The sequence below is a fragment of the Phycodurus eques genome, chromosome 1 (genome assembly GCF_024500275.1).
Source record: "Phycodurus eques isolate BA_2022a chromosome 1, UOR_Pequ_1.1, whole genome shotgun sequence".
Taxonomy (NCBI): domain Eukaryota; kingdom Metazoa; phylum Chordata; class Actinopteri; order Syngnathiformes; family Syngnathidae; genus Phycodurus; species Phycodurus eques.
Window position 1 is genome coordinate 22,245,153 of NC_084525.1, and position 27,929 is coordinate 22,273,081.

The following is a 27,929-nucleotide window of genomic DNA, read 5'->3' on the forward strand; positions in this document are numbered from 1 at the left end:
GGGGTGGGGGCGCCGTCATATTAAACCCCATGGATGTCACTTAAATTCATATGCCAGTCAAGCCAGATCACGGTATATTTGTCAATTTACAGTACCGGTAATGTAGCCGTAACGCAGCGTGTTTCTACTTCCAGGGTGTCGTGCGCACAGTCTGCGGCACAGTGGCGCTGCGGCACCCCTGTAGGCTCAGTTCTACTATACTGTACTCCTCCTCCCCCCTACCGACGCCAACCCACAGCAACATGATACCGGAGACGAAACGCTCCAAACAAGCCTGCAAATAAATGAGGCGTTCCCATCCGCCCAGCCTGTCTGTCTGTCTGTCTGCGGAACGGAGCTCCAAAGCGTCAAGAACAAGCGCAGTCGGCCGCCCCTGGGAAGATCAGTTCAAGAGATATGCGTACCTCCCTCCGTCGCTTGCAAGCTCTCGAGTGATATTTTTTCCGTGCGTGGAAAGGTAGAAAAGTCGCCGCGGTTGGATAAATTCTTCTCCGCAAGACCGATAAATAAACTGGGACGCAGAAGAGGAGGACGAACTCGCTAGCAGTTGGCGACCGTCGGTAGCATTTAGCACCGACCTAGCCAAGCTAATTGGCTAACGTGTAATTACATGGGAACGTCCTGTTTGCAGAGCAGACTGTGGGCGGCATAATTTGGTGTGCACCCGAGGATGGTATATGGGTAATCAAAAGACATATGCGTCGTTTTAAGCGACATTTTTCGTCTTTAGCTAAGTTTTTAACAGCATGACACAGACGTCGAGTGTCTAGCATGTCAGCTTGTAGAGATGGCTTGTTTTCGCAAATGCGTTTTATTTACGCCAAACTACTCAAACGCTTAGCTTTCTTGCAGGATTCAATCACGGTACGACGTTAACTTTGTCGCCATTGACGGCACAGAAGCGACTTTTTGCAAGCATCAAATGTGTAGCCATATGCCAGAAAGCGTGTTTAGACGAATTGAGCTGACCCGAGGACAGAATAAAGAAACATTTATGTGGTAACCGCTAAAAGAAGAGAAACAAGGACCAGAAAGTACATCCAAGTGTGTGGATTAGCGTCACGTGAAATAGCAAAGTCGATCTTGTACCATCATGCCTGTGGGCCGAACTACAACGATGCAGTGTCTAGCAAAATTCGCCTTTTGCCTGACTCTTCTCCTTACTCCAGTGGCTGGTAAGTGGCTGTGTAAAGATGATCGTCTTGTAAATATTTAATGTATTTACTGAAATGTACGTCAAACACGTCACTTAGTGGTGGTTCCGTTTTTAAATCGACAGTGCTCATTTTCTCAAATCCCCTCAAAATGTCATCTTTCTGGATGACAACCGCTCTGTGATTTCTGCACTGTTCTATGGAGCTCCTCTCATTGTTGTCCAGTAGCCTTCACAGATAACTCATCTTGAGTGCTGAAGCAAATACCCACACTTTTTCCCTTTTAATCATTCTGTGTACAAAGGCCTGGAAAAACACTGCCAAACATACTGCAGGCCTTGTCTGCCATGTTATGCCCCAAAGTCGCTGCTTAGCGGTCTGCGGCCGCCACTGCAACTTGCGGTGCAGCCGTCTCCGTCGGTGCCCGAGGGGTTTATCATCCATTTTGCAAAGGTAAAAGGGTTGTCATCTGTCTCCTTCAAGTATCTACTCACACACACGGTAGACATGGCTCCAACCCGGAAGGTATGTGTCAGGCCTGTGATGTAGTATCGGTGCCTATGGTATCGCAGAATTTTTACAAGGATACTGGAATCGTTATCGGTGCATCCTGAACCTGTATTATCTGGTCTATTGACTTTCTGTCATCAGTATGGATATCTACTTTATTACCTGCGATCTATGTTTTATAAAGCAATCATCACTAAATACAAAATGACATTAGTAATGTAGCCGGACTCAGAACAGCCTCAGAGATGGAACTATGCTGTGAATGACGTAACAATATTTTTAGTACTTTGGAAATGTCTAGTTTAGTGAAAACTGGTGGCACGGTGGGCGACTGGTTAGAGCGTTTGCCTCACAGTTCTGAGGAGCGGGGTTCAATCCCCGGTCCCGCCTGTGTGGAGTTTGCATGTTCTACCCGTGCGTGCGTGGGCTTTCTCCGGGCACTCCGGTTTCCTCCCACATCCCAAAAACATGCATGGTAGGTTCATTGAAGACTCTAAATTGCCCCTAGGTGTGGATGTGAGTGTGAATGGTTGTTTGTTTGTATGTGCCCTACGATTGGCTGGCAACCAGTTCAGGGTGTACCCCGCCTCCTGTCCGATGATAGCTGGGATAGGCTCCAGGACACCCGCGGCCCTAGTGAGGAGAAGCGGCTCAGAAAATGGAGGGATGGAGGGATAGTGAAAACTGGTTTTGTACTATTTAAAACATGTACTGTATGCAGGTGAAAACAAATCAATATTGTCTATTATTATTCTTATTGTCTAGTATATCTATTGTATCATTAGCTATGACAGTACAGTATGGAGACGCCGACTTCAGCTCAATACTTTTGGCAGATTGATAACGAAGTATGTGCTGTTGCACGAGTTGGACATTTTAATATCTTTGTACTCCTATATGCCCTGTCAACAATGTTGGCTGTTGCATTATGCACTAGGTATTTTCAGGGTCTGACTGATGCATGTAGGTCGAAATCGGGTATGGAAATTCACAAATCTTATTTTGCATTACAAATGGATATATTATATTGATACCTATTTTTATTTAAAAGCAATGTTTTGATAATGTTATGCGCTTTGTGTGAACATGTTTTTACGTGTACTGTAGACAGAGTATCTGGTTGAAATCAAAGTGAATAATAAATGTAGCAACGTGACAAGTGGCCATCATCTTCGTGGAATTTTCTTTAAAAAAAAAAAAACATGGAATGAGCACTTCAAACGCCTCAAAAAGCCGCTATAACAAATACATTCAGGAAAAAAACTATTGATTACTAAAGTACATGACCGATATTATACTGCCCACACTGCTTTCTCACAAATAATGTTTCATTTGTGCTATTTAAGTCGAGTTTTTAGGGCAAGTGACCACGTTTGAAACGTCACGGTAATTGCAACGCGTTGACTTGGCGAAACCCTAAGAATTTATAAGCTTATTGGTGGATGTTTTTAACCGCCTGAAACCTTTCAGCCAATCTTAGAAGGGGTTCCCCGAGTAGAAGCCAAAATGAAAGGGTCAAGAAGATGTTGAGATTTGAGAAATAATGAAGTTACACTGTTTTACTGTATTTTAACGGTTTATTTTGACCAGATATTCTATAGCCGATAGCACACAAAAATGTTCCCCAAAAAAGAAAATTTTCTCTGACACAAAAACTAAATTTCCCCAGAACCTAATATTTGATTTTCCAAATTCTTGATAGCTTGTACTCAGGCTGTAGTGGCCATTCGAACCAGACTCAGCATTTTGACAAACTGTCCTTTTTGGGAAGTCCTGTCGAATTGCTAATAAATAGCACTCATGTTTTACCTTGCCACTCGTGGAATGCACACCCTGAAGTCTGACTATCCGTTTGAAAACATTAACCGTACACACTAAACTTGCAGGCATGACTCTGAGGTTATTTACATTTCTCTACCGCTGATAAAAAAATGTAAAAATACTGCTGGAAAATAACTGTTTTTATTTAATCCTTAATTGATTAATTTTGCTTGCTCCAAAAATATTAATTGGTCACATCGCTGTTTAAACAATTAGTAATAGTGTTTCAAATTGGAATGATTACTTATACCATATTTGAGGTTATTCTGTTCTTATGCAACGTGCCCATCATCTGCAATATCTGTTCTAGTTGCATCTGTAGGTCATCTGTAATCTGTAAAGTCTTTGGAATTGGAGGGTCAAGAAGTCCCCCTGTGGACAAAAGTTTAAAAAATAATAATAAATTGCTGTCATTTGTTGGCTAGTCTTCATCTTCACTACTGTAGAGTTGACCTTGAGCAAGGCACCAAAATTCAGCTCATCTCTCGTTGCGTACTTGCATGTATATGGTCTTCTCTGTTTGGGTTGTGACCAAAATATACAACTGTAGTTGATTGAAGGATCGTAATTAGTATAAAATTTTTTAAATGAAGATGGCATCAGCAGCTAACAGGATGAAGCACAGTCTTGATACATCCGCATCCCACCATGATCGAAAATCATTATCGCGATGTAACTACCTGTGGCCCGACAGTTGACTTAACGGGCATGTCTTTTTATTTAGCATATTTGCAACAGAGTTTTCATCCTCCTACATATTAAGGCTGCACGATATATTGTTTGAGCATCGCCATTGCGATGTACGTGTGCGCAATAGTCACATCGCAGGGTCCGCTGTGATGTTGGTGCACTGTAATATACAGTGAATCAACTAACAAAAGTGACCAGCAGAAGGACCTGTTTGGACTTACTTGTAAGATTAGCACCCATGTTACAGTAAATTATAACACTTCAAAAAACACAGAGCGCAGCCCAAAGTGTTGTATATTTACCATGAATTACTCCTTGTATAATTACTATGAAAGAGGACGCGGGACAAAATGTACACCTGCTGCATTTCGTATATTTCCCTCTTCAGAATGAAACTACTGTAGGCAGGCAAGCCGCACCTGTGTGAGTGCGCGAGGTGCATTCAGGGACACTGCATAAATGGGAGTGAATGTGTTCTTTGATTCTTTTGTAATACAATACATAATTATAAAAATTGATTACTCGGAAAATTATTATTCGTACCAAAATGCTTTCGTCAAAACACTGTACGATCACACTGTTATAGTATGGACCTTATTTTTTGTATTATGAGTAGTTAAAATATTTTAACATAGTCAGCCAGAGCGACTAGAATGCAAAGTTATCAATGTCATTTCACCATCGTTTCTGTCATACTGTGTTGCATGTTTTTGTTTGCACATTAAGGACTACAGTCCTGTTTTTTTTTTTTTTTTTTTTCTCTCTCATTTAAAAAAAAAAAAAAAACTGTTCAAGTAACAGGTTTTTCCTCATGTTTTTGAGATTGTAGGGTGAAAGCTGCAGCTGGCTACCAGTGTGGACTGAATGGGTGGCAACAATGGGGAATTGAAATGCCAGTATTTTGAGGGTAATAGCCCGTCAGCAACAATACAGTATTTGAAAGAAAAAAAGAACTATAAACTAGTTCATTTTTGGACTGGTGAACTTAGCTCAAACTTTTACTCAATGAATTGAATTAACATTTCAGGAAACATATTAACAAAAGCAGAAATACTTCTACATTTCAGGAAACAAATTAACAAAAGCAGAAACACTTTTACATTTCAGGAAACAAATTAACAAAAAGCGAAACACTTTTACATTTCAGGAAACAAAAGCAGAAACACCCGGAAAAGGGAACGTCTCATTTCACAGACATTCTCAGAAATCCCACGCCCTTTCTCGGCAAGACCCGCCCCACTTCAACATGATTGGCTCCTGCATCGCGGGAAGGGTAGGCTACGCAGATGTAACAAGATTTCCATCCCAAATAGCGATTGTATATATGGACGCCCTGAACAACAAGCCTGTATAGGCGTTTGATGCTGTATATACAATATATTGTACTTGATCACGTTTCTTCAACCATAAAAAGATAGATTAAGAGTTAAGGAAGAAGAAGGTTGTTAAAAAGAGAGGATGCTGGTGAGAATTAAAGGGAAAGTGTGGATATTTGAACGGACGGTGCCGGCTCCATTCATTTTTGAACTTACCGAGCGAGGGATCTACCTTGCATACATTCTGGTCACAAGCTATGCTTTTTCATCGGCAAGCAGTGGCCGACCGATCGACTGCTCAAGGAAACAGTTGCCAAACCACGCACACTGCGCCATAGTTCAGTCTGGTTCAGCGGCAGTGCTCTGTGTGCGCCAGCCTTAACCACCATAATCCTAACCTAAACTGATCCTAAACTGCCTTAACCCCAACCCTACTCCTAAACCTAACCATAATAAACTTCTTAGTTTTTTTTTGTATTAGATTTGGGATGGACTTCTCGTTACATCTGCGGAGGCTACCCTTCCCGCGATGCAGGAGCCAATCATGTTGAAGCGGGACGCGTCTTTCCGAGAACGGGCGTGGGATTGAAGAATGTCTGAGAAATGGGACGTTCACTTTCCGGGTGTTTCGTCTTTTGTAAAAGTGTCTCTGCTTTTGTTAATTTGTTTTCTGAAATGTAAAAGTGTTTTGGCTTTTGTTAATTTCCATCAATTTTCTGAGCCGCTTGTACCCCGCTTACAAGGGTCGCGGGAGTGCTGGAGCCTATCCCAGCTTTCAATGGGCAGGAGGCGGGGTACACCCTGAACTTGTTGCCAGCCAATCGCAGGGCACATATAAACAAACAACCATTCACACTCACACCTACGGGCAATTTAGAGTCTTCAATTAACCTACCATGCATGTTTTGGGGATGTGGGAGGAAACTGGAGTGCCCGGAGAAAACCCACACACGGGGAGAACATGCAAACTCCACACACGCGGTCCTCAGAACTGTGAGCCAGACGCTCTAACCAGTCGACCACCGTGCCGCCCGTTTTGTTCTGAAATGTAAAAGTGTTTCACAATTTGTTATAGTGTTTTGCACTTCCAGGCCACTGTACGAAAGGGATGGAAAGACAAAAGCTTCCAGAATGAAACGATCTGCTCAAGTTTCCAACCATACAAGAACCATTTAATTCAATTGAGGAAATATTTTGGCTTTGACTTGGTTTCTTCTAAGATGTGCTCATTAATTTTAATTCATGTAAAACATGATGGCCGCAGCAAATTTAACCTCTGTATATAAATATGCCACCAAATTGATTGGGAGATCCTTTAACATTCAGCACGATAATGCCCCAAAATAGACTGCTAAAACAACATAGGACTTAATTGTGCAGGAAGTGGGAAGTTTCTGGCTACCCATGTCAATCTTTAATAGAGCATGTTTTTTTTTACCTGCTAAAGCGGAGATGGAAGGGAGTAACCCCATCAAATCCATTAGAGGTAATCCCATCAAATGTTGTGCGTTAGTTATTATATTTAATAGCATATAGTATAGTTCCGAACTGACTTTCAACAGTCATATCAAATAATCACTAAAACTGCCTTCTACCATCTGAAGAACATATCCAGAGTGAAGGCTTGCATGTGTCAAGCAGACCAGGAGAAGCTCATCCATGCTTTTATCTCAAGAAGACTTGACTATTGTAATGGTCTTCTGACTGGACTCCCCAAAAAGAGCATGAAACTGCTGCAGCTCATTCAGAATGCTCCAGCTCGGGTGTGAATGTTTTTAAGTCCAGTTTAAAAACATTTTTTCCTCATGCTTTCCAGAGCATTTCCACTTTTAAATTATATTTGCACAGTACGCTGTTTTAATTGTACTTTTATTTATTTTCTCTTTGTTTTACGTTTATAAGCTTTTTGGGGGGGGTTGTTTTTATATGCTCTTAATCATGTAAAGCACATTGAGTTAACTTGTGTATGAAATGTGCTATATCAATGAATTTGCTCTGCTGTGCTTTAAGGTTTCAAAATGGGGCAAAAAGGTATCTCAATCATGATGAAGGTATGATTGTTTCCTCAAACATTTTGTCACTCAAAGCTAAATTTCAAGTGGCATATGGCAGTCGTGTGCACTTGACGAGCAGGGTTACCAAACCCTGCTGTTTCTCTCTTTACTCTACCAAAGAGGTTGTCAGATTGTAAGATTATACTTAAATCAAATATTTTATATTGAAAGAAGAGATTACATGTATCACAAGAAGGACCTAGGGCAGTGTTTCAACAGCTGGCCTTAAAAAATACCGTATTAGTAACAGCATGGATTGCGGTTGTTGACGTCCATACATTGTAATGCAATGTACAGTAATACACTGTGTTCACAATTTGATTTTCTGGTCCAACTTAAGCAGAAAGTTTTGAATTTATCAGATGGGTTAATTGCTGGATTTGTTTTGGTATTGTTATTTTCACCAGTTAAAAACTATCACTGATGTGCCACTGTCATTTGTACTTTTAGTGGTGTGGCTTGTATAGCCATACTCATCGAGTGTCAAGTGCAATAAATGTTGAAGAATTTGTCTGTCATTGCATCAGTATCACTTTGGAGAACAAAATAAGATGGCATTACGAGTGCTTTGTTTCCATAACATTTAGTACTGAGGCCACATCACATGATTATTACTTTGTGAGAAGAGATGAATGTTGTTACAGCCTGAAGGCTGAAGTATGCAATCGTGGCTATAACTGCGTGTGAATAAGCACAGTTGCGCTATGCAGAAAAAAATGTGATGTGATTGCACCCGTTCACACAATAAGAACTATATCTGTATTGATGGGGTCACTCAGCTGGAATCAGCTCGCCACCACTCATGAACCATTAGGAGTCAGAAAATAGGTGGATTTTAAGGTAACAGCATTTTTTACATTTTGCAGGTCATAAATGTAACAGCTGCAACCCAAAAAATTAAATGTTCCCTCTCCTGATAATGTAAGTCAGCAGCACTGCATATAACTCATAATGTTGAATAATATTAGAACATTGAACGGCCATAACTATGGCGGTGAACAAAAGTGTTTAACTTTGTTAAAAGAAATGACCAGTAGCCTCAGTGCAACACTTGGAATGAGATTATATTGTGCAAAGGAGTCTTTCGCGATGTGTAGAAGTCTGACGTGCTCCCTGCCTCTCCGAGCTTCGGCCTACACTACGCAGAACTTCAGTCAGGTCAATTGGGTGAGTGTGCAACAATAAAATATGTCTATGCTAACATTGAGGCAGCTAACAGGTTAATTGGTGGGTTGCACTCTTGCACATATGGTTTTTAGCGTTTTCTTTAGTCTTCAAACCAATTTAAGAGCTGATAACGGACACAAAAATTAAATATGAATTATTATTATATCCCAAGTTGAGGTCAGCAGTGCACCGTCCCCACGATACACAATGCTGATGGCACACTCCTTCCCCCTCCTGAGATGCCATACGGTGGACCTGAATTTCCTCGAAGCCGTCCGGAAGTCGTTCTTTGTGGCCTCACCAAACTCCTCCCACGCCCGAGTTTTTGCCTCAGCGATCACCAAACCTGTGTTCCACTTACAGCGGGTACCTTTCAGCTGCCTCCGGAGTCCCACAAGCCAAAAAGGCTCCTCCTTAAGCTTGACAGTATCCCTTGCCGCTGGTGTCCACCAAGGGGTTCGGGGATTGCCCCCACAACAGGCACACACAACCTTACAGCTACAGCGTGTGCATATGGTGTTACATGTGATATGGTGTTCATTCACTAATAAGTTCCATAAACAACCTATAGGCCTGAATTTCTTATACTGGGACAACTGACAATAACACAGGTTATATTAAGATATCAACTCACAGGTTCTCACAGGTGTTTCGACGCTATAAAAGCATCCCAACGCACCACTCATCAGTAGCACTACCTTGCTCATTTCCCACATCCTGTCCTGTCTTGCCCTTTTCTGTCCTCTCTCATCTCATCCTATTGGTTAGTTGTTGCATGTCCTCACCAAATAACACAATTTGACTGTTGTAACGTTACTTGTGGGCAAATATCTAGACTAACTCTTGGACTAATGTGGTTCGTACCCCTATTCCCCTTGTCCATTCTCTCCCTCTGTCTGTCGCCTAAAACCCTTTTCTGTCTGGCTGCATTTTCAATAGACATCAGAATAATAATAAAAATAATAATAAGCAGAGGGAGTATTTCAAACTCCCCTGTTACACAGCAAAACTGTTACAGCATAAAAGGCATACAGACCCACCAACCTGTATGGCCATGAAGCTGAACAGGACAGGTTAAAAATAAATAAACCTTACAACCACAGTTCTAGTCATCATGGAACATGGTCCACTCTGACTCAAATGTCCAATGCGTCCCCCGGGAGGTGGGTGAAGTTCTGCCAGAGGTGGGAGTTGAAGCTCCTTCTGACAGGGGACTCTGCCAGACCTTCCCAACAGACCCTCAGAATACGTTTGGGTCTGCCAGGTTGGACTGGCATCTACCCCCACCATCAGACCCAACTCATCACCACGTGGTGATCCTCTGACAGCTCCACGACCTCTCTTCACCCGAGTGTCCAAGACGAGTCCAATGACACGACCACAATGTCGAACTACGGCCTATGGTGCCAAGCGTACCCTCCTGTCTGAACAGGGTGTTCGTTATGGACAATCCATGACGATCACAGAAGTCCAATAACAGAAGACCACTCGGGTTGTGATCGGGTGGCCATTCCTCCCAATCACACCCTTCCAGGTCTCACTGTCATTGCCCACGTGTGTGTTGAAGTCCTCCCTGCAGAACGAGGGAGTCCTCAGCAGGAGCGCTTCCACAACGCCCTCTAAGGACTCCAAAAATGGTGCGTACTCTAAACTGCTGTTTGGTGCATAGGCAGAAAACAACAGTCAGGACTTTCGCTGCCAGATAGGTGACATTCCACGTCCCTGGAGCCAGCTATTGTAGCCGGGGATCGGACCGCCCAGGTCGCCGCCTTCAGCAGCTACCCACTTCACTACACACCCGACCCCCTTGGCCCCTCCCACAGGTGGTGAGCTCATGGGAAGGGGGATCCACATTGCCTCTTTGGACTGTGCTCTGCCATGCCCCATGGGTGTAGGCCCGGCTACCAGGCGCTTGCCTTTGAGGCCACCTCCAGGCCTGGCTCCAGAGGGGGGCCTTGGTGACCCACGTCCAGGCAAGGGAAAGTCGGGTCCATTTATTTATAACATCATAAGGGGTCATTTGAGTCGTGTTTTCTCTGGTCCCTCACCTAAGGCCTGTTTGTCATGGGTGACCCTACCAGGGGCGTAAAGTCCCAGACAACTTAGCTCCTAGGATCATTTGGACACACAAGCCCCTCCACCACAATAAGGGGATGGCTCAGGGAGGAGGACATAGATAAGCTCGAGAAATTCAAATGACCTGATTTCAGGCTTCTTGGCACCAAAACGTCTCGTGCTCAGGAATGCGTGGACGATTTTAATTAATATTTCATGTTTACTGAGGCACCATAGAGCCAATACTACATCCCAAATCCTAGAAAAAGATGGTTTGGTATAATATGGCATCGTTAAGGACAAAAGTCCTGTTTTGGTTTTAATTCCTCATTTAACATTTTAATTTAAATAAAAAAAATACACCATTCAAGCAACAAGTTTTTCCTCATGTCAAGGGCGGCTGTGGCTCAGTAGGTAGAGCGGGTCATCCAGTGACTAAAGGGTCATTAGTTCGAATCCCGACTATTACTGTCCGCATTTCGAAGTGCACTGAACCCTATTTTGCTTCCAGTGAGCCTAGCAACTCCTAGCATGGCAGCAGTCGCCCATTGGTGTATGAATGTTTGTGTGAGTGGGTGAATGTGAGGCTTTCTAAAGTGCTTTGGGCACTGTGATGCTGCAGATAAATGTTATATAAGTGCAGTCAATTTACCATGTTTTTGAGATTGTAGGGTGAAAGCTGCAGCTGGTTACCCGTGTGGACTGAATGGGTGGCAACAATGGGGAAATGAAATGCCAGTATTATGAAGGTGGCTATTACAGCACCATATTTGGGGGGGCGGGGAGAACTATGAACTAGTTCGTATTTGGATTGGTGAATTTAGTTCAAAATTTGAACTAAGTTAACCGATACGAATTATGAACTGAACGAGTTAATATTTGGACATATGAACTGAGCTTTGAACTAGTTCACGAAGAAAATAAACTTTCCCAACACTGATCCCAGTATTATTTCACATCGTAATATTATATTGCAGGTTTAAAATAATGACAATGTATTATTTTTTCCCAATATCATGCAGCCCTACTATGTACACCCTTTTGTCATACAAATTAAGAAGTAGGGTGGAGCGAGCTGCTGCTAATCAAATTGATTTGATAATCAGCAAGTGTAATCACATACTAAGTGTTGCTGATCCGAAATATTGACGTGATAACACGAAGGGTTATGCTTGCTTATTTCCATTGTTAAAATTGGGTACCACCCAATACTAGTGGGTATGATTTTATAGTAGCTGGTAGGACTGTAATGATCCACCAAAGCTAAGATTTAATTCGCATCTGGAATTTTGACTCTTGGTTCGATGCATGATTCTACTTTTTTCTCACTGGGTTAATTAGTAAATTATTGTTATAAAACAATTATAAATAATAATCATTTTATTAATGTAATAAAATTAAAAGCGAAAATAATGATACGATTTCCATCTTTGTTCTAAACTGGATAACTGAAATGTTATCAAACTGCTAACCTAAATGATCTGAGGGTCTGCAATTTCAGGGTTATTAGTAGTTTCCTTCACTCCGCTTCGTGGAAAAAGTAGTCGTATAACACACAGTTGGAGAAGCTTTTGCTTTAATGGCTTTATTAGCTCCTCTGCACATTCAACGTCAACGGTTCCTCCGCTAAACGCTACTCTTCCCCGGTCGCCGTCACTACACTTGCTACTGTACACACTCGCACCGGCGCGCACTCCTTCCTCCTTCACAGTCCCGCCGGACGACGCCTGCGCAGTCCCCTCTCACTCACACACCGACGCACACGCCCACACACACTGCGCTTGCTGTCACAATCACGTGGGACAATACCTGTAACAGAAGTATCTCGCCGTAAATTTAGACTTATACGGTGAAATCCAATTTATGCGGAAATTCGTGTTACGTCGCCAACGTAGGAACGGAACTCGTTCGTAAATCGAACACAGCTTTACTAAGAATAGGAGGCAACGCCGGGCGAGTTACGCCACAATTTGTGAATTGATTGTGAATGCTTGGGCTAACGTCTGCTTGCACTGTTGTTCAAGCTTTCGTAAAAGCCGCCATCATTTCTGAGGATCCGCACGGCAACGAGACTGACTTGAACCTGCCGTGTTTGATGAAGAATTTGCCCAGCTGTTCATTTCGGATACAGAAGGTTTAGGACTTTGATGGATTTGTGGATGAGGATTGATCAAAAAATAATGTGAGTACATTGTTAAATACTTCAATAAAGTACAACTGAACTCAGTTTTGCTCCCGCTGCCTTTTTAAAAACATTGTTTTAGCGTGCATGCATGCTACCGTATGTTTTAAGATAGCGTATGTTTTACCATGCCTGTGCCCAATAATATGGTGCGCCTTATGTATGTGTTAAATACAGAAATAGACCCCGTAACTGAGACTGCGCCTTTTAATACAGTGCGCCTTATGGTCGTGAAAATACGGCAAAATGAATCATGTACCCAAACAGAGGAGGGTTTTGGTGAAGTCAGATGAAGGAAACATTTGTTTTCTCTCGAGTTCTTCATTTTAGTTAGAACAAATTGAACACTGCTAAAACTTGTAGTAGTACAAATAATTTTTCTCTTATTCTTAGTCAGCTGAAGATTAGAAACATATACCGAGGGGGAAAAAAAACAAAAACTACAATCCAGTATGGATAAACCAACCGTATTGGGGATAGACTACTGGTGAACACCATGTGCTTTTGTTCATATATCATCTGAGATGATCCCTCTGCCCCCACCCCCATTGTGTAAAAGCACACCACTCCAGTCACTCAGTCATCTGTGTTTTCATCACATATTTGGGAAAGTTAGTGTACAGAGGGTGGCTGGGGAAGGGGGGTGGAAGCCAGGTTCTGGTACAAAAGCATTGTGGTCAGTAATTGTGGCCCTACGATTTGAGGGCAGTCGAAACTCTGGGATTAGCAAAAATGTACCAGACCCAGACAGGCTGAGTAGTGGTGGTGTTTTTAGGGGGTGGCAGTCGTTATGCAACAGATGGGACGGATTAAGAGCGTACTTGCCCCCACTCATCTCTCCCATCCTTAAACAGGTTTGGGATATTGTGGGTGCCAGCAAAGGCCCCCGAATCCAGCCCATCCCACCTCAGCAATGAGAACACACCCAAACAACAGTAGTAGTAGCTAGATTAGGGCTAATAAATAGCTTGACTTTCTGCAACAATTGAAACTTCGGTCCCAAGGGGTATGATTAATAACCTAAAGTATTATATTTCAGGTAACTTAAAGCATTGCAATTTAATAAGTACATACAGTAAATTATCAAGGAAGTGTTTGTGTTTTAGGAGCATTAAAAAAAATAAATGTTATCTCCCAGATTTAAAAAAAATAAATAAAAGCATGCTGTCGGCAAAATCATAATGTGGATAAGGGATGCAACCAAGGGTTTGCATTTCCACCCTCTAATTCCTACTGTCCCGTGTAAAAATAGTAAAACACCCTATAAGTTTGTTTGGAGTCTTGGAACTGTACACGGAGTCCCTAAAGTCTGGACACATGGGCAAAAATGCATATGTTCAACAAATGACATTTTCAGCAACATTTTATGCAGTTGGAATATTAACAAATAACATCTTCAAAATGACTTCCAACATTTTTGATGCAAAATGTTGAGGCGTTTTGCAAGATGTACATGGACAATAAAACCATGTTGCCGTCAATTTGAGGGACACCCTGTAGTATTGTAACTGTGAGCTCCTATGAGCTTTGGCAATAGGGTCAGATTAGATCTGTTGTTTTTCAGCAATGAGGCTGAGCGGAAGGGGGTAGTTTGAGGGGGAGGGCGGGAGCACCAAGGGCCAATTCGTGGGAGGAGGGTTACTAGGCTGGAGTGGGGAATAGATGGTGGCGGGGATAGGGGGGTGAGTATTAACAAATATCTGGGCCATGGGTAACTACTAAGTGCCAGCCACCGTCCAATGAGCAATCTTGCAGCAGAGAACTACTCCCGAACCTTTTGATATCACTTTGCCTTTCTCTCTCCCGTGTGTCACGCTTCACTGGGTTTGCTTGCATGCTCTAACCCCCTCTCCAGTACAACAGTGTTAGCTGAGCTCGAGCTCTGCAGAGCAAAATCAGGAACAGAGTCTGCCATGGCCAATCAGAGATAAACGCTGGGATTGGCATCCAACCAGAAATGCTCCTAAGAGATTGAAAGAATTTAGTCAAGGAACCAACCTCAGTCAAGCAAAGCTTCAGAAAAAACAATCACACAAGGCCTGCAGACATGCACTTGTAGTTAAAATTGCAAATAAGTAAATCCTTGTTACATACATGGTTTGAGTAATATTCCATGGCTTCCCTGTTTATTCCCTATGCATTTTATTTAAGGATGGCCTAAGCCTTTACCTTTTCTTTCGTATGTGCATGTATACAACTTCATACTTTTGTCATATTTCCTTCACTATATTATTGGTTGTTCCAACATTCCATACCTGCTAAAGAAATGTCCTTTGTCCTACATTGTTGCTGCTGAGTGGCTATTTAGTGAGCTGTCTTTTGGTTGTTTCTTGAGACCTGGTAAAAGAAAAAGATTATGACTAAAAACTTGCTGGCTGCTTCAAATTATTATAATTAAAGATGATTTTAATTTCAAATTTACTTTCAAGAATAGACAGGAAAAATTGATATGTGAGAAAGAGGTGATACTTATGGATTCCTGTCAAACCATCAGTAGCAAATAAGGTCAATCTGTTTTTTTTTACCGTCTCGGGTGTTGTCACTGGCTGTTCACTTCCTTCTATTGTTCCTATACATTTCCTCCATTGCAGCATGTATCCTGATGTCCCCCACCCCTCCCTCCTGTGGGACATTTCCAGTAATTTCGAAGTGTAGGAAGTGGATTCAACGAAAAAAGGATTTTTGTCTAAGCTATTGTTGTGCTATGTCTTTAGCCCTATAAGATAATTTGGGAACTTTCATCAGACATTTAGTAGCATTGTTTTTCCCCATAGAGCTCCCTATAGTTTCGAAGAGTAATTGTCATAAAAATTCAATGTGGTGAATACAAATGGACAGCAGAAAACATTCTTTGTGACATACAGTAACAATGACATTGTCAGAAGCTAATGCAATTAAGCCAATGTATTTAGGTGCAAAACACAAACCTGCATGAGAACATATCTAGAAAATATATTATTGTTGTGTGCCACTGGTTATGCAATGACAATGGATGTACTTTAAATGCATTACTGTTTTCCATAGTAATGCTGAAGTAGTCATGAGTACAGTGGAATTAATTCATTAGCATTTCAAAACAAATTTCCCACAGGAAATGATGTAAATTAATTTCATCGGTTTGAGGGTGAAACCTTTGCAATCATAAAAATAAAAAAAAAAATAACCTACGAGCAATATTTGAAGTAACACTTGAGCTTCTTAATGGCCATACAAGTAAAAATAATCACTAAAAGCACTAAATGGTGCCCAATTTGATGGCTTTATATGTGGATGGGGCATGGGAGAAAACCCTGACTACCACTCTGGCCACTCAGGCTAGCTTGACCTTGGGCAGAACACATCCGCCCTTGCCTCCATAACAGGCGTCAGCTCACCAAACAGAGGAAAGGGAGGAGCTGTTTATAGTGCATACAATATAACATATCGTGTTTCTTATCTCAGATTATTCACGATGCAGTCTACAGTATGTACACAAACACACACACACTGACTTTGGCTCAAGCTATTCCACTCTGCCATCACTTTGCCTCTGTTAAAATGAACGTCAGCATGTGAACTGTTTTCTATTGGGCACATTGTGGATTTCAGACCAGTGCTTGGATGTGCTGCACTTCTCTACGCCAATAATGCTTGGAGCGTTCATTGTCAGCTCACCAATCGAAAGGCTACTATGTACGTAATTATGATTTATATTTGTTTGACATCACACGTATCAGGCCGAAGCACTGCAGCAACTTGCTGTTTACCAAATATAAATAATGATGTTTGGCAAGTTGGCATTTAATTACCTCTGTTTTGAATATTTTAGCTGTTGATTTTAATTTTATGATGACCACTTTTGTTTTGGTAAGCAGTGGAATTGAAGCAAATTTCCTGACCTAATAGGAGGTGCTTTGACGTATGCAATGAGCATCATCTGTAAATTAGCTCTCACAAGCATACGGGATTGTGATGTCTCCTGTCTCTGCGCTTCTGTATGGGTTCTGACCCATAGGCTAGGTATCCACTTTTTGTGACATTTTTGTTTGTTGGTGTGCCGTGAGGCGGCACGGTGTACGACTGGTTAGAGCGTCAGCCTCACAGTTCTGAGGGCCCGGGTTCAATCCCCGGCCCCGCTTGTGTGGAGTTTGCATGTTCTCCCCGTGCCTGCGTGGGTTTTCTCCGGGCACTCTGGTTTCCTCCCACATCCCCAAAACATGCACTAATTGAAGACACTAAATTGCCCATAGGTGTGACTGTGAATGGTTGTTTGTTTGTTTGTGCCCTTTGTTTGGCTGGCAACCAGTTCAGGGTGTACCCCGCCTCCTGCCCGATGATAGCTGGGATAGGCGGGATAGGCCCCCCCCCCCCCCCCCCCCCCCCCCCCCCCCCCCCCCCGATTGCTCAGTTTGGCCGGGCGGCCAGCTCCAGGAAGGGTCTGGTCATCCCAAACGTCTTTATGGAGGCCACTGTGCTCTTAGGAACCTTAAGTGCAGTAGAATTTTTTTTTTTGTAACCTTGCCTTACCACAATTCTGTATCGGAGCTCTTCACGCAGTTCCTTTGACCTCATGATTCTCATTTGCTCTGACATGCACTGTGAGTTGTAAGGTCTTATATAGACGGATGTGTGGCTTTCCTAATCAAGTCCAATCAGTATAATCAAACACAGCTGGCCTCCAATGAAGGTGTAGAACCATCTCGAGGATGATTAGAAGAAATGGACAGCACCCAAGTTAAATATGAGTGTCACAGCAAAGGGTCTGAATACTTATGGCTGTGTGATATTTTTTTGTTTTTTAATAAATCTGCAAAAATTTGAACAATTCTGTTTTTTTCTGTCAATATGGCGTGCTGTGTGTACATTGAGGAAAAAAATGAACAAATGATTTTAGCCAATTAAGTGAAAAATTTAAGGGGTCTGAATACTTTCCATACCCACTGTAAATAACTACTGGTGGTCAGATATTTACAGTACTACGTCAAAAGACACGCGACAAGGCTAAAAAATAGCAACTAGCTTTTGGATTCAAATATATCGTACACGACGGCGACGTGGAGTAAATGTCTTTTGCGGAGTAATGACTTCATTGATCGGATCGGCGAATTATGACATTAAAGCCGATCAGCATAAAATGCTAATTATCGGCCGATACCGATCAGGCCGATCAGATCGGCGTAAAGTCTAATTCTGATAAACAGTGATAAGATTTTTAAAGGCTAGTATAAAACTTGTTCTGTTATGTTTTGCTGCACTCATGGTACCGTCCTGTTTTTAGTGAACTAAGCGTAGGAGTGTGGGTGAAAGGTCAACTCACCTCTGTTTATTTGATGTTTAGCAAAAGCACTGCGCCTTTGAATGTTTTTTTTACTTAAGTCCCCATTCCTCTGTCTCTTTGTAGCGGCACAGGGCGAAGAGCGAGAGTGTGCCTTCACGGACCAGAAGGAGCAGTGGGAGATGGAGCGAGTGGCGGGGGGCGAGGGGCGGGTCTCCCCGGAGAATACCACCATCCGATGTGCCAAGGGCAGCCACTGCTTCGGCTTGTGGGAGAAAAAAAAACCAGGCGAAGTCCAACTTGTCAAACAAGGTAGGGCATTCAACACAAGTCATAACAAGGTGGTGTCCTTATCTGTATTGACAGTACATGGTTCAAGCAAACCAATTCCATGTGGCCTAGTTCAGATACAATGGCTGAATTAAGTATTTAACACATCACCATTTTTCTCATTAAATATATTTCCCAAGGTGCTATTGACATCAGAATCAGAATCATCTTTATTTGCCAAGTATGTCCAAAACACACAAGGAATTTGTCTCCGGTAGTTGGAGCCGCTCTAGTACAACAATTTACAGAACACTTTGGGGACATAAAGACATTGACAAAAAACAATTGTGCAAAAAGATGCACTTAGAGCAGTTCAAATGACTAATATTGCAATAGTCCGGTGCAATGAGCATTGTGCAAGGGGCGCTGAGACTTCAAGGAGTGTATGCGGTTTAAAGTGACGAGTAGTGCGATCATCTGGGACAATGTTGGTTGTGCAAATGTTACAGATACTCCTCAATCAGTGTGCAAATGGAGCAGATGCTACTCTGGCATGAGTGGCCAGTATATGCAAATAGTGCAGCATGGCGAGACAACTACAGTGAGTGCACGAGTAATACATAATTGGCCCCACAGAAATGTGACAACGAACTCAAGTCAAAAAATTTCCAGCTTGTTGTAATGGAATTATAGGTTAGGTGTTTAAGAAGTTGATCGCAAGAGGGAAGAAGCTGTTGGAATGTCTACTAGTTCTAGTTTGCGTTGATCGGTAGCGCATACCTGAGGGAAGGAGCTGGAAGAGCCGGTGACCGGGGTGCAGACAGTCCGAGAGGATTTTGCACGCCCTTGTCTTAGTTCTGGCAGCGTGCAAGTCCTCAATGGTGGGTAGGGGGGTACCGACAATCCTACCCAAGTAATCCATACATACAACAAAAAGTAGAATAAATAAGATCAGAAATTAAGTTGTGTGTAATCATGTGAAATGACACAGGGGAAAATATTGAACACGCCAACTGGTATTTAATACTTTGTACAAAAGCCTTTGTTTGCAATGACAGCTTCAAGACGCCTCCCATGTGGAGAAACTAGTCACAGGCATTGTTGGTGTGATTTTTTACCCATTCCTCCACACAAGGTTCCTTGGGCTTCTTTTATGGACCTTGAGTTAACAGTTCTTTCCATAGAGGTGGGTCATTCTAGCAGCTTTATTTTTTTCTTTGAAACCAATTGAGAGTTTCCTTAGCAGTATGTTTTGGATCATTATGTCCACGCTCGTTTCGTTTTCAGCAGATTTTTGTCAAGAATGTCTGTACATTTGCCAATTCATTCAATAATATGAAATTTACCAGTACCAATTTGCTGAAAGCAGCCCCAGACCATCACCTCCGAACCTCACTGTTGGTATGGTGTTTTTAGCATGATGTGCAGTGCCATTTGTTCTTCAAACGTGGTGTGCATTATGGCATCCAAACAGTTACATTTTGCTCTCACCCGACCAGACTATATTCTCCCAGTATTTAACTGGCTTGTCCAAATGTTGTTCAGCAAACTTTAAACGAGCTTTGAGATGTTTATTTATTTATTTATTTCAGCAAAAGGGTCTTGTGTGGTGAGCGTGCATACAGGCCATGGCAGCGGAGTTCATTACTCACCGTTTTCCTCGTGACAACAGTACCTGCTAATTCCAGGTCTTTTTTAAGCTCTTCACAGGTGGTCCTTGGCTTTTGGAAAAACTCTTCTGATTATTCTTTGCACTCCCCTGTCAGAAATTTTGCGAGGAGCACCTGATCTAGGCAAATTTATGGTGGTATGATTGGCTTTGTACTTGCGTATTATGGCCCCAACCGTGCTCACTGGAACGTTCAGAAGCTTAGATATGCACCTGAAACCAATGCCATCGTTATGTTTTGCAACAATTAGTTTGCGATGGGTAAGAGCTCTTTGCTCTTACCCATCATAAGATGTAGCTAGACTCACACCTTGACAGTGAGACCTTTTTGTAGGCCATCAATTAGGACAGAACCAGTTGATATTCATTTGCACTGACAAGGAGCTGGATTGCTGTTTGATTATTGATTGATTTTAGGTGTTGTATTGGCTTTCCATGCCTTTTTGCACTGCCCTTTCTTCATGCTTTTCAATACTTTTTCCCTGTGTCATTTATCATTTTTACACACACCTTAATATCTGAGCTTATTTGTTCTACTTTTTTTATATTTATGGATTATTTGGGTTGTTCCCAACATCTGGTGAAATTTTCAGATCAATAGTACCTTTGGAAGTATATTTAGTGAGGGAAAATGGTGACATGTTAAATACATATTTCAGCCGCTGTATGTGTCTTGGCAGTGTCCATTCATCCTTTTTATGCTGTATACCGTCTTAATTATGGTCACCAGTGAGTTGGAGCCTCTCCCAGCCAACTTTGGGCGAGAGGCAGGATAGACCCCGGACTGGTCATGAGTCAATTGCAGAACACAGACAAACAAACAAAAACATTCACACCAATGCACAACAAGAATTTTCAATTCACCGAGTGTGCATTTTTTATTTGGGGGGGGGGAGTAGGCAGCAGTCCACAGGGAAACCCACGCAAGCACTGGAAGAACAAACCCAGAACCTCACCACTCTGTGGCAGACATGCTAAAGTTAGCTCATTATGGGAGTGTATACAAAAAAAAACACATGGAATCCCTAACAACACACAACCATGGTAAATCAAAACTACATTCAAAGTTCTGGGGTATGCTAACCATTAAAAAGGGCAAATGTTGATGCCAGTAGAGTAACACTAAAGTTATCCACCTTTTGAACCTATTGGGAGTGGAGTTAGTCCAGGACAAACTAAATGGTATGTAATAATTAGTTAAGTATAAGGTTTCTTCTGTTACTGCTGCCCAATGTTTTGATTTACATTTCTTTATTGGCATGAAGTGGTTTACTTTAATTCTGGGAATATTAGAGTGAAGGGTGCTTGTTTAGATAAGTGATTTCCAATCTTTATGGAGCGAAGGCACATATTTTACAATTAGAAAATCTCACGGCACACCAACAAACAAAAATGTCAGAAAAGGTAGATGCACAGTAATTACTGTATGTACTTTCTGCCATCTAATAGAAGAGTATTTATTTGTTCTGTCTGTCACTATGCCTCACTGGCATAAATAAAGGAGCAAAGATGCATTATTTCTTGTAAATAATTTTTTGGAGCAATTAAGTAACATTTGATAATTTCCCGCAGCACACTGTGCCACGGCACACTGGTTGGGAATCACTGGTTTAGATCCTGGAAAGCCATGAAAGTTTTATATCATTCTTTCATTTCATCATTCATTCTTTCCAAAATATTAGCTCTACATTACTGGATGCACCAAACACACTGTTACACATATTTTTAAAGAGCCTGTAAAGTGAAAATAAAGCCAAATATATAAAATGAGGTTTCAATATTGTGAATAATAGAGACTGTCCAAAGGCTGTGGTATTGTACGCTGAATGCGGTGAAGACACTCCCCGGTCACTCTTCATCTGTCACTCAAATACGTGCCTGGCTGAATAATGTGTGTGGCTGTGTTTAATTAACAGTTAACTTTCCCTGAAGTGTCTCTGTTATGTGGGCCCGCACACAACAACACCAAGTGAGGCAGTGACATATTAGACGACCCCGACCTTGTTAGTTTAGCAGCAAGCTTGTTGGCTCACGTCTACCGAACATACTAAACACTTAACTTTCCCTGAAGTGTTTTTGTTGTGCAGATCCACATCCGGCGCATAGAGCAAGGCTACAGCATATTGAACAGCCCCAACAGCGGTCACCCAGTTTGTGAGCTCGCTAGCAGCTACTAGCTATTAGTCTTTAGCAGGCTCACAAGACCGGCAGCAGAGCCACCCAGATCGTCAACACCTCGCTGCGTGGGTCCACACAACAGAGACACTGTAGCCCAACTCACAAACTAATCCAAGACTCATAACACTTTAGGGATGATGCATTTTTTTCAGGTTGTTGGCAAAGCTTGATGGTTAACTGCACACTGTAGAGGTAGAAATGGCCAAGTTGTTATTACTAAGGAACTGGCAATTGCGTCAAATAGCCACTGATGGAATGAAGACTATATAAGTACTGAGACATATTGTGGGGGAGGTCCGACTCATGCCAGAAAGCCCAAGTGCGTACTGTACTTGGGCTTGGTTTTAGCCCTGCCCCAAAAATCTCAAGAACTGAAAGGTAAAAAAACAGTTTAACGCTATAGCTCCACAATTCAGTCCTAAATTGTTCTCAGCCTTTGCACGTTTTTTACCACTTATCTTCAAACATATTTAATGTATTTCAAAATAAATCACATAAATCACTTTACAGGGTCTTTAGATGAGCCTTTGTCACGTCGCCATCGTGTACAGTATATTTTAATACAAAAGCTAGTTTATTTTTATCCTTGTCGCGTCTTTTGACGTAGTTCTGTAAATATCTGACCGCCAATTTTTTTTTTTTTTAAAACATGGCGGCTGTGTGGGACAGACAACACCTAATGCGTGGAACAGACTACAAGACAAATGTGGTTTTTCATGATTGCACTATGTTAGACTACTGCAATAAAATCTATTATTCCGATACCACCGCATGTTCATTTACTTTTAATACGAAACCGCTCGCAAGCAGGCAACAAAATGTTATGTAGCCCAGCAAGCTAGTGCTAGCACTAACGGTTGTATGTAAACATGCCGGCGTTATGTCGAATCATGCTCTAAAGTTTCGGCGTGTGTGAAGTAATTTAATTACAGTAAGTTAGCACCCCTTATTTCTGTCATGTAAAGTTGGTTTGACCTGACTGATTAGAATACTTGAACTGAATGGAGAATACTTTACTTTATGAAAGTTAAAAACATGACAGTTGTGTATAAATACTGAAAAGGTAAAGTGCATGTAAAGTTAATGTCTTGGAAATTGTAATAGAGAAATGTGCACTAACTCATTTGTGCATATGGAGTACAAAGTAAACATGTAGACAGCTCTATTGTATCTGCAGAACATTTGACACTAATTCCCACTCGTTAGAAATTAAATGAGAAGTGATAGTAGTTACGTACGTTGGGGACAGTCACTCTGGAAGTCCAAGCATCACATGTAAGTGCCACTCTTTCTGCCAACTTCAATGACCCCAAAACCGCTGTCTTAACTCTGTGTAATTTCCTTGGGATGGGGACTTCTGTAACGTGGTTTCGTGTTGGTACAGCATATCGTGGTTCGAGTGTCTTTTGTCTATTTCTGTGTTCAGGATTTATAAGGAATCCAAAATGAGCCCAAACGTTAGACTTAAAATTAGAAGTCTGTAGCGTTACACTGCCGCTGCCCCGATGCTTGCTTAGCCGTTGTTGCTTGGTCAGTGCAGCATCCATCAATATAACGCCAATCACATGCAAAGCACGCCGCACTGGCCAGGAGGTGAATCAAAGAGGATTTGCTGAATCAATATTGAATTGCAGTGCCTTGATGAATTGATATTTTTACCCACCACTAGTACCTAGAGTGTGCTTGAGTTTGACTTTGGAAATGGTGTAAAAGCTCTGTGTTCTCATTGTTTTCAGTAAACGTAACCCTTGTGATATCAGGTATGTGTCACTTGTATGTCGATCTAAATTAGGGGCAAAATGGATATTGGATAGGACACCAAATCAGAATTGGACACTCAGATCGAAACTCACCACTTGTAAATTCTCAATATCAGTGTTGTTGTCAACACCACTCAGGTTGTTGGACCCACCTTGGCGACCACCAAGATTGTCGAGAAGACCGCTGCGTGGTGACCAAACTGCCACCTCAGATCCAGAACGGGACATTCCACTTCTGCTGTTGCGGCAGTGACATGTGCAACGTCAACTTCACAGAGGATTTCCCGCCTCCCAGCCCCACCACTGCACAGCCCATCTGTACGTGCGCACACACTTACATATAAACTGTCAAATAACTGGAACCACTTTTTTTAACAGGTTTCTGCTTTATACTTTATAAGGGAGCCATATATTACATGGAAGTTTTAGTTCCCGGTACAGGATCTCCTGGGATATGTTAGATCCCCAGTTATGCCCCAGTTCAGTGATCTGGACCAGCTGCCCTCAGGTTAGGTTCGTGGCCCTGCCAGATCAGACTCGCAGGGGCACCTACTTTTAAGCTGATTTCAAGGAGGTTTTCCTGGCTTCTCACTACCTCCATCTGGACATCAACCCTAGTTAATCAGGACACCAAACCATGAAAATCGTCATTTATGTGTGACAAATTTATCCAAAAAGCGAATCTGCGTTCGTGACACAAGAACACACGCTTAGTAGTTAACTATCAGCTAACTTTGCTGGTAACGGGTCAAGTAGCTTAACACTGAATACACGTTGAAATGTTGAACATTTTATATGAAGTGCTTTGCACAGACATGTACAGTGTTTCAGATTAGCAATGATAGTTAGAACTTGTCATACTTTGGAACGTCGTTAAGCAAAGCACCTATTGTCAATTGTTCCTTCGTCAAGGTTTAGCACTGAATAAATGCAGTGTGTGTGTTCTTTCTATGTTTAGGGACAGGTGGCGGAACACACACACACTACAATTCATGTTGCCACTCAACATTCCTCGGAATGCAAGGCGTCTCTGTTATCAGTCTGTCTGCGGGTGGCTTGGTGACTGTTCTGCTTAGCACACAGGTGACAAGACGAACATTGGAAGTCAGAAAGAAAGAAATGATTTCAGGATGCTGGGTTTAATATTAGATTCTAATTTGTAATATTTATTTAAAAAAAAAAAAAAAAAACTTGATTTGTCATTACTTGCCAACATGTCTGGCAGCTTTCTTGCCACTATTGAAGCAATGGGTCCATTGGCTAACCAAGTGATTTAGAGACAAAATCATTCTTTACATCAGATGAAAACTGTTACATGTACAGTATTAGTTCACTTGAAATTTGGTTGCATACTGTAGAGTGGGAGGAAAGAGTATGAATAAGAGTATATTGGTCATAAAATGCGGTCTGATCATCATTCAAATCACGAGAGTCTGCTTAAACTAATACCACACAAACAATTAGGTTTTTATATTTGTATTTAAAAATAAACATTCACAGGACAAGGAGGAAAAACGGTACGTGAACCTCAAGGCTATGAATGCTCAAAGATCTAATAAGAGTCGGGTGTGAGACAACCTGGAGGCCAATCAATGAGACAAGATTGGAGGTGTGGATTAAAGCTGCTCGAGCAATTAGAAATGTCTCCTGTTGAGAAGCATTACCTGATGTGTACCATACCTCATTCAAAAGACCTCCGAGAAGGCCTACGATTAAGATTTGTTGACTTGTATAAAGCTGGAAAAGGTTACAAAAGTATCCCTGATAGACTTGTTCATCAGTCCACAGTTACATAAATTGTTTATAAATGGAGAAAGATCAGCACTGTTGCTTCTCTTACAAGAAATGGCCATCCTGTAAAGATGACTGCAAAAGCACAGCGCAGAATGCTGAGATATTTTTTTTAAAAAAGAAAAGAAAAATAAGTCAGCTGAAGACTTAGAGAAATCACTGGCACATGCCAACATCTCAGTTGTCAAATCTACCATCCGTAAAACATTAAACACAAATTGGCTTCATGACAGTACACCAAGGAGGAAGCCTTTGCTGTCTAAAAAAACAAAAACATTGCTGCATGTTGGAAGTTTGCTAAAGAGCACTGGGATGTTCCAAAGCAGTACTGGCAAAGTATTCTGTGGACAGATGAAACAAAAGTTGAATTGTTTGGGAGGAACATAATGCCAAGTGTGGAGGAAAAATGGCACAGCACACAACATCAAAACCTTATGCCATCTGTAAAGCAGTGACTGAGCATGGTATGGGTGTGATTTTCTGCCTCAGGGCCTGGACAGCTTGCTATCAATGCAAGTTTATCAAGATATTTTGCAGAAGAACTTAAGCCCATATGTCCAGCAGTTGAAGCTCAAAGGAAGACTGGTTTTGCAGGAGGACACATGATCCAAACCACAGAAGCAAATCAACAACAGAATGGCTTCAGAAGAAGAAAATACATCTTCTGTAGTGGGCAAGTCAAAGTCCTAACTTCAACCCGATTGAGATGAGAGAGTGCTATTCACACCTGACATCCCAGGCGTTTTGCTTAACCGCAACAGTTTTGTCAAGAGGAATGGTTAAATATTGATCCTGATCATTTGCGCGTTTGATCTCCTACTAAAGGAAACGTTTGGTTGAGGTTATTGCTGCCAAAGGAGGGTCAACCATCCATCCATCCATCCATTTTTCTACCGCTTATCCGGGTCGGGTCGCGGGGGCAGTAGCTTTAGCAGGGACGCCCAGACTTCCCTCTCCCCAGCCACTTCATCCAGCTTTTCCGGAGGGATCCCGAGGCGTTCCCAGGCCAGCCGAAGGACGTAGTCTCTCCAGCGTGTCCTGGGTCGTCCCCGGGGTCTCCTCCCGGTGGGACGTGCCCGGAACACCTCACCAGGGAGGCGTCCGGGAGGCATCCGAATCAGATGCCCCAGCCACCTCATCTGGCTCCTCTCAATGCGCAGGAGCAGCGGCTCTACTCTGAGATCCTCCCGGATGACCGAGCTTCTCACCCTATCTCTAAGGGAGAGCCCGGACACCCTGCGGAGGAAACTCATTTCGGCCGCTTGTATCCGGGATCTCGTTCTTTCGGTCACGACCCACAGCTCATGACCGTAGGTGAGGGTAGGAACGAAGATCGACCGGTAAATTGAGAGCTTCGCCTTTCGGCTTAGCTCCTTCTTTACCACAACGGACCGATACAAAGTCCGCATCACTGCAGACGCTGCACCGATCCGTCTGTCGATCTCCCGTTCCATTCTTCCCTCACTCGTGAACAAGACCCCAAGATACTTGAACTCCTCCACTTGGGGCAGGATCTCATCCCCGACCTGAAGAGGGCATGCCACCCTTTTCCGACTGAGGACCATGGTCTCAGATTTGGAGGTGCTGATTCTCATCCCAGCCGCTTCACACTCGGCTGCAAACTTCTCCAGTGAGAGTTGGAGCTCACGGTTTGATGAAGCCAACAGAACCACATCATCAGCAAAAAGCAGAGATGCAATACTGAGGCCACCAAACTGGACCCCCTCTACGCCTTGGCTGCGCCTAGAAATTCTGTCCATAAAAGTTATGAACAGAATCGACCACAAAGGGCAGCCTTGGCGGAGTCCAACCCTCACCGGGAAGGAGTCCGACTTACTGCCGGATATGCGGACCAAACTCTGACTCCGGTCGTACAGGGACCGAACAGCTCGTATCAGGGGGTTCGGTACCCCATACTCCTGAAGCACCCTCCACAGGACTCCCCGAGGGACACGGTCGAACGCCTTCTCCAAGTCCACAAAACACATGTAGACTGGTTGGGCGAACTCCCATCCACCCTCGAGGACCCTGCCGAGGGTGTAGAGCTGGTCCACTGTT

At 42.6% G+C, this 27,929-nt stretch overlaps 1 protein-coding gene across 2 annotated transcripts in view; it reads left to right on the plus strand.

Moving 5' to 3' along the window:
• The first annotated feature begins 209 nt into the window (after window positions 1-209).
• LOC133405945 (bone morphogenetic protein receptor type-2-like) overlaps window positions 210-27,929 on the plus strand; it is a 54,868-nt gene continuing 27,148 nt past the window's right edge. Inside the window, exons 1-3 of one of the 2 annotated variants that reach the window (XM_061683044.1) lie at window positions 210-1,175; window positions 18,330-18,515; window positions 24,219-24,398. In XM_061683044.1, coding sequence (XP_061539028.1) covers window positions 1,094-1,175; window positions 18,330-18,515; window positions 24,219-24,398 — 448 coding nt within the window. In that variant the 5' untranslated portion in view covers window positions 210-1,093. Of the gene's footprint in view, window positions 1,176-16,430; window positions 16,622-18,329; window positions 18,516-24,218; window positions 24,399-27,929 lie in introns of those variants that run through there. The other variant, XM_061683054.1, reaches the window with a different exon arrangement.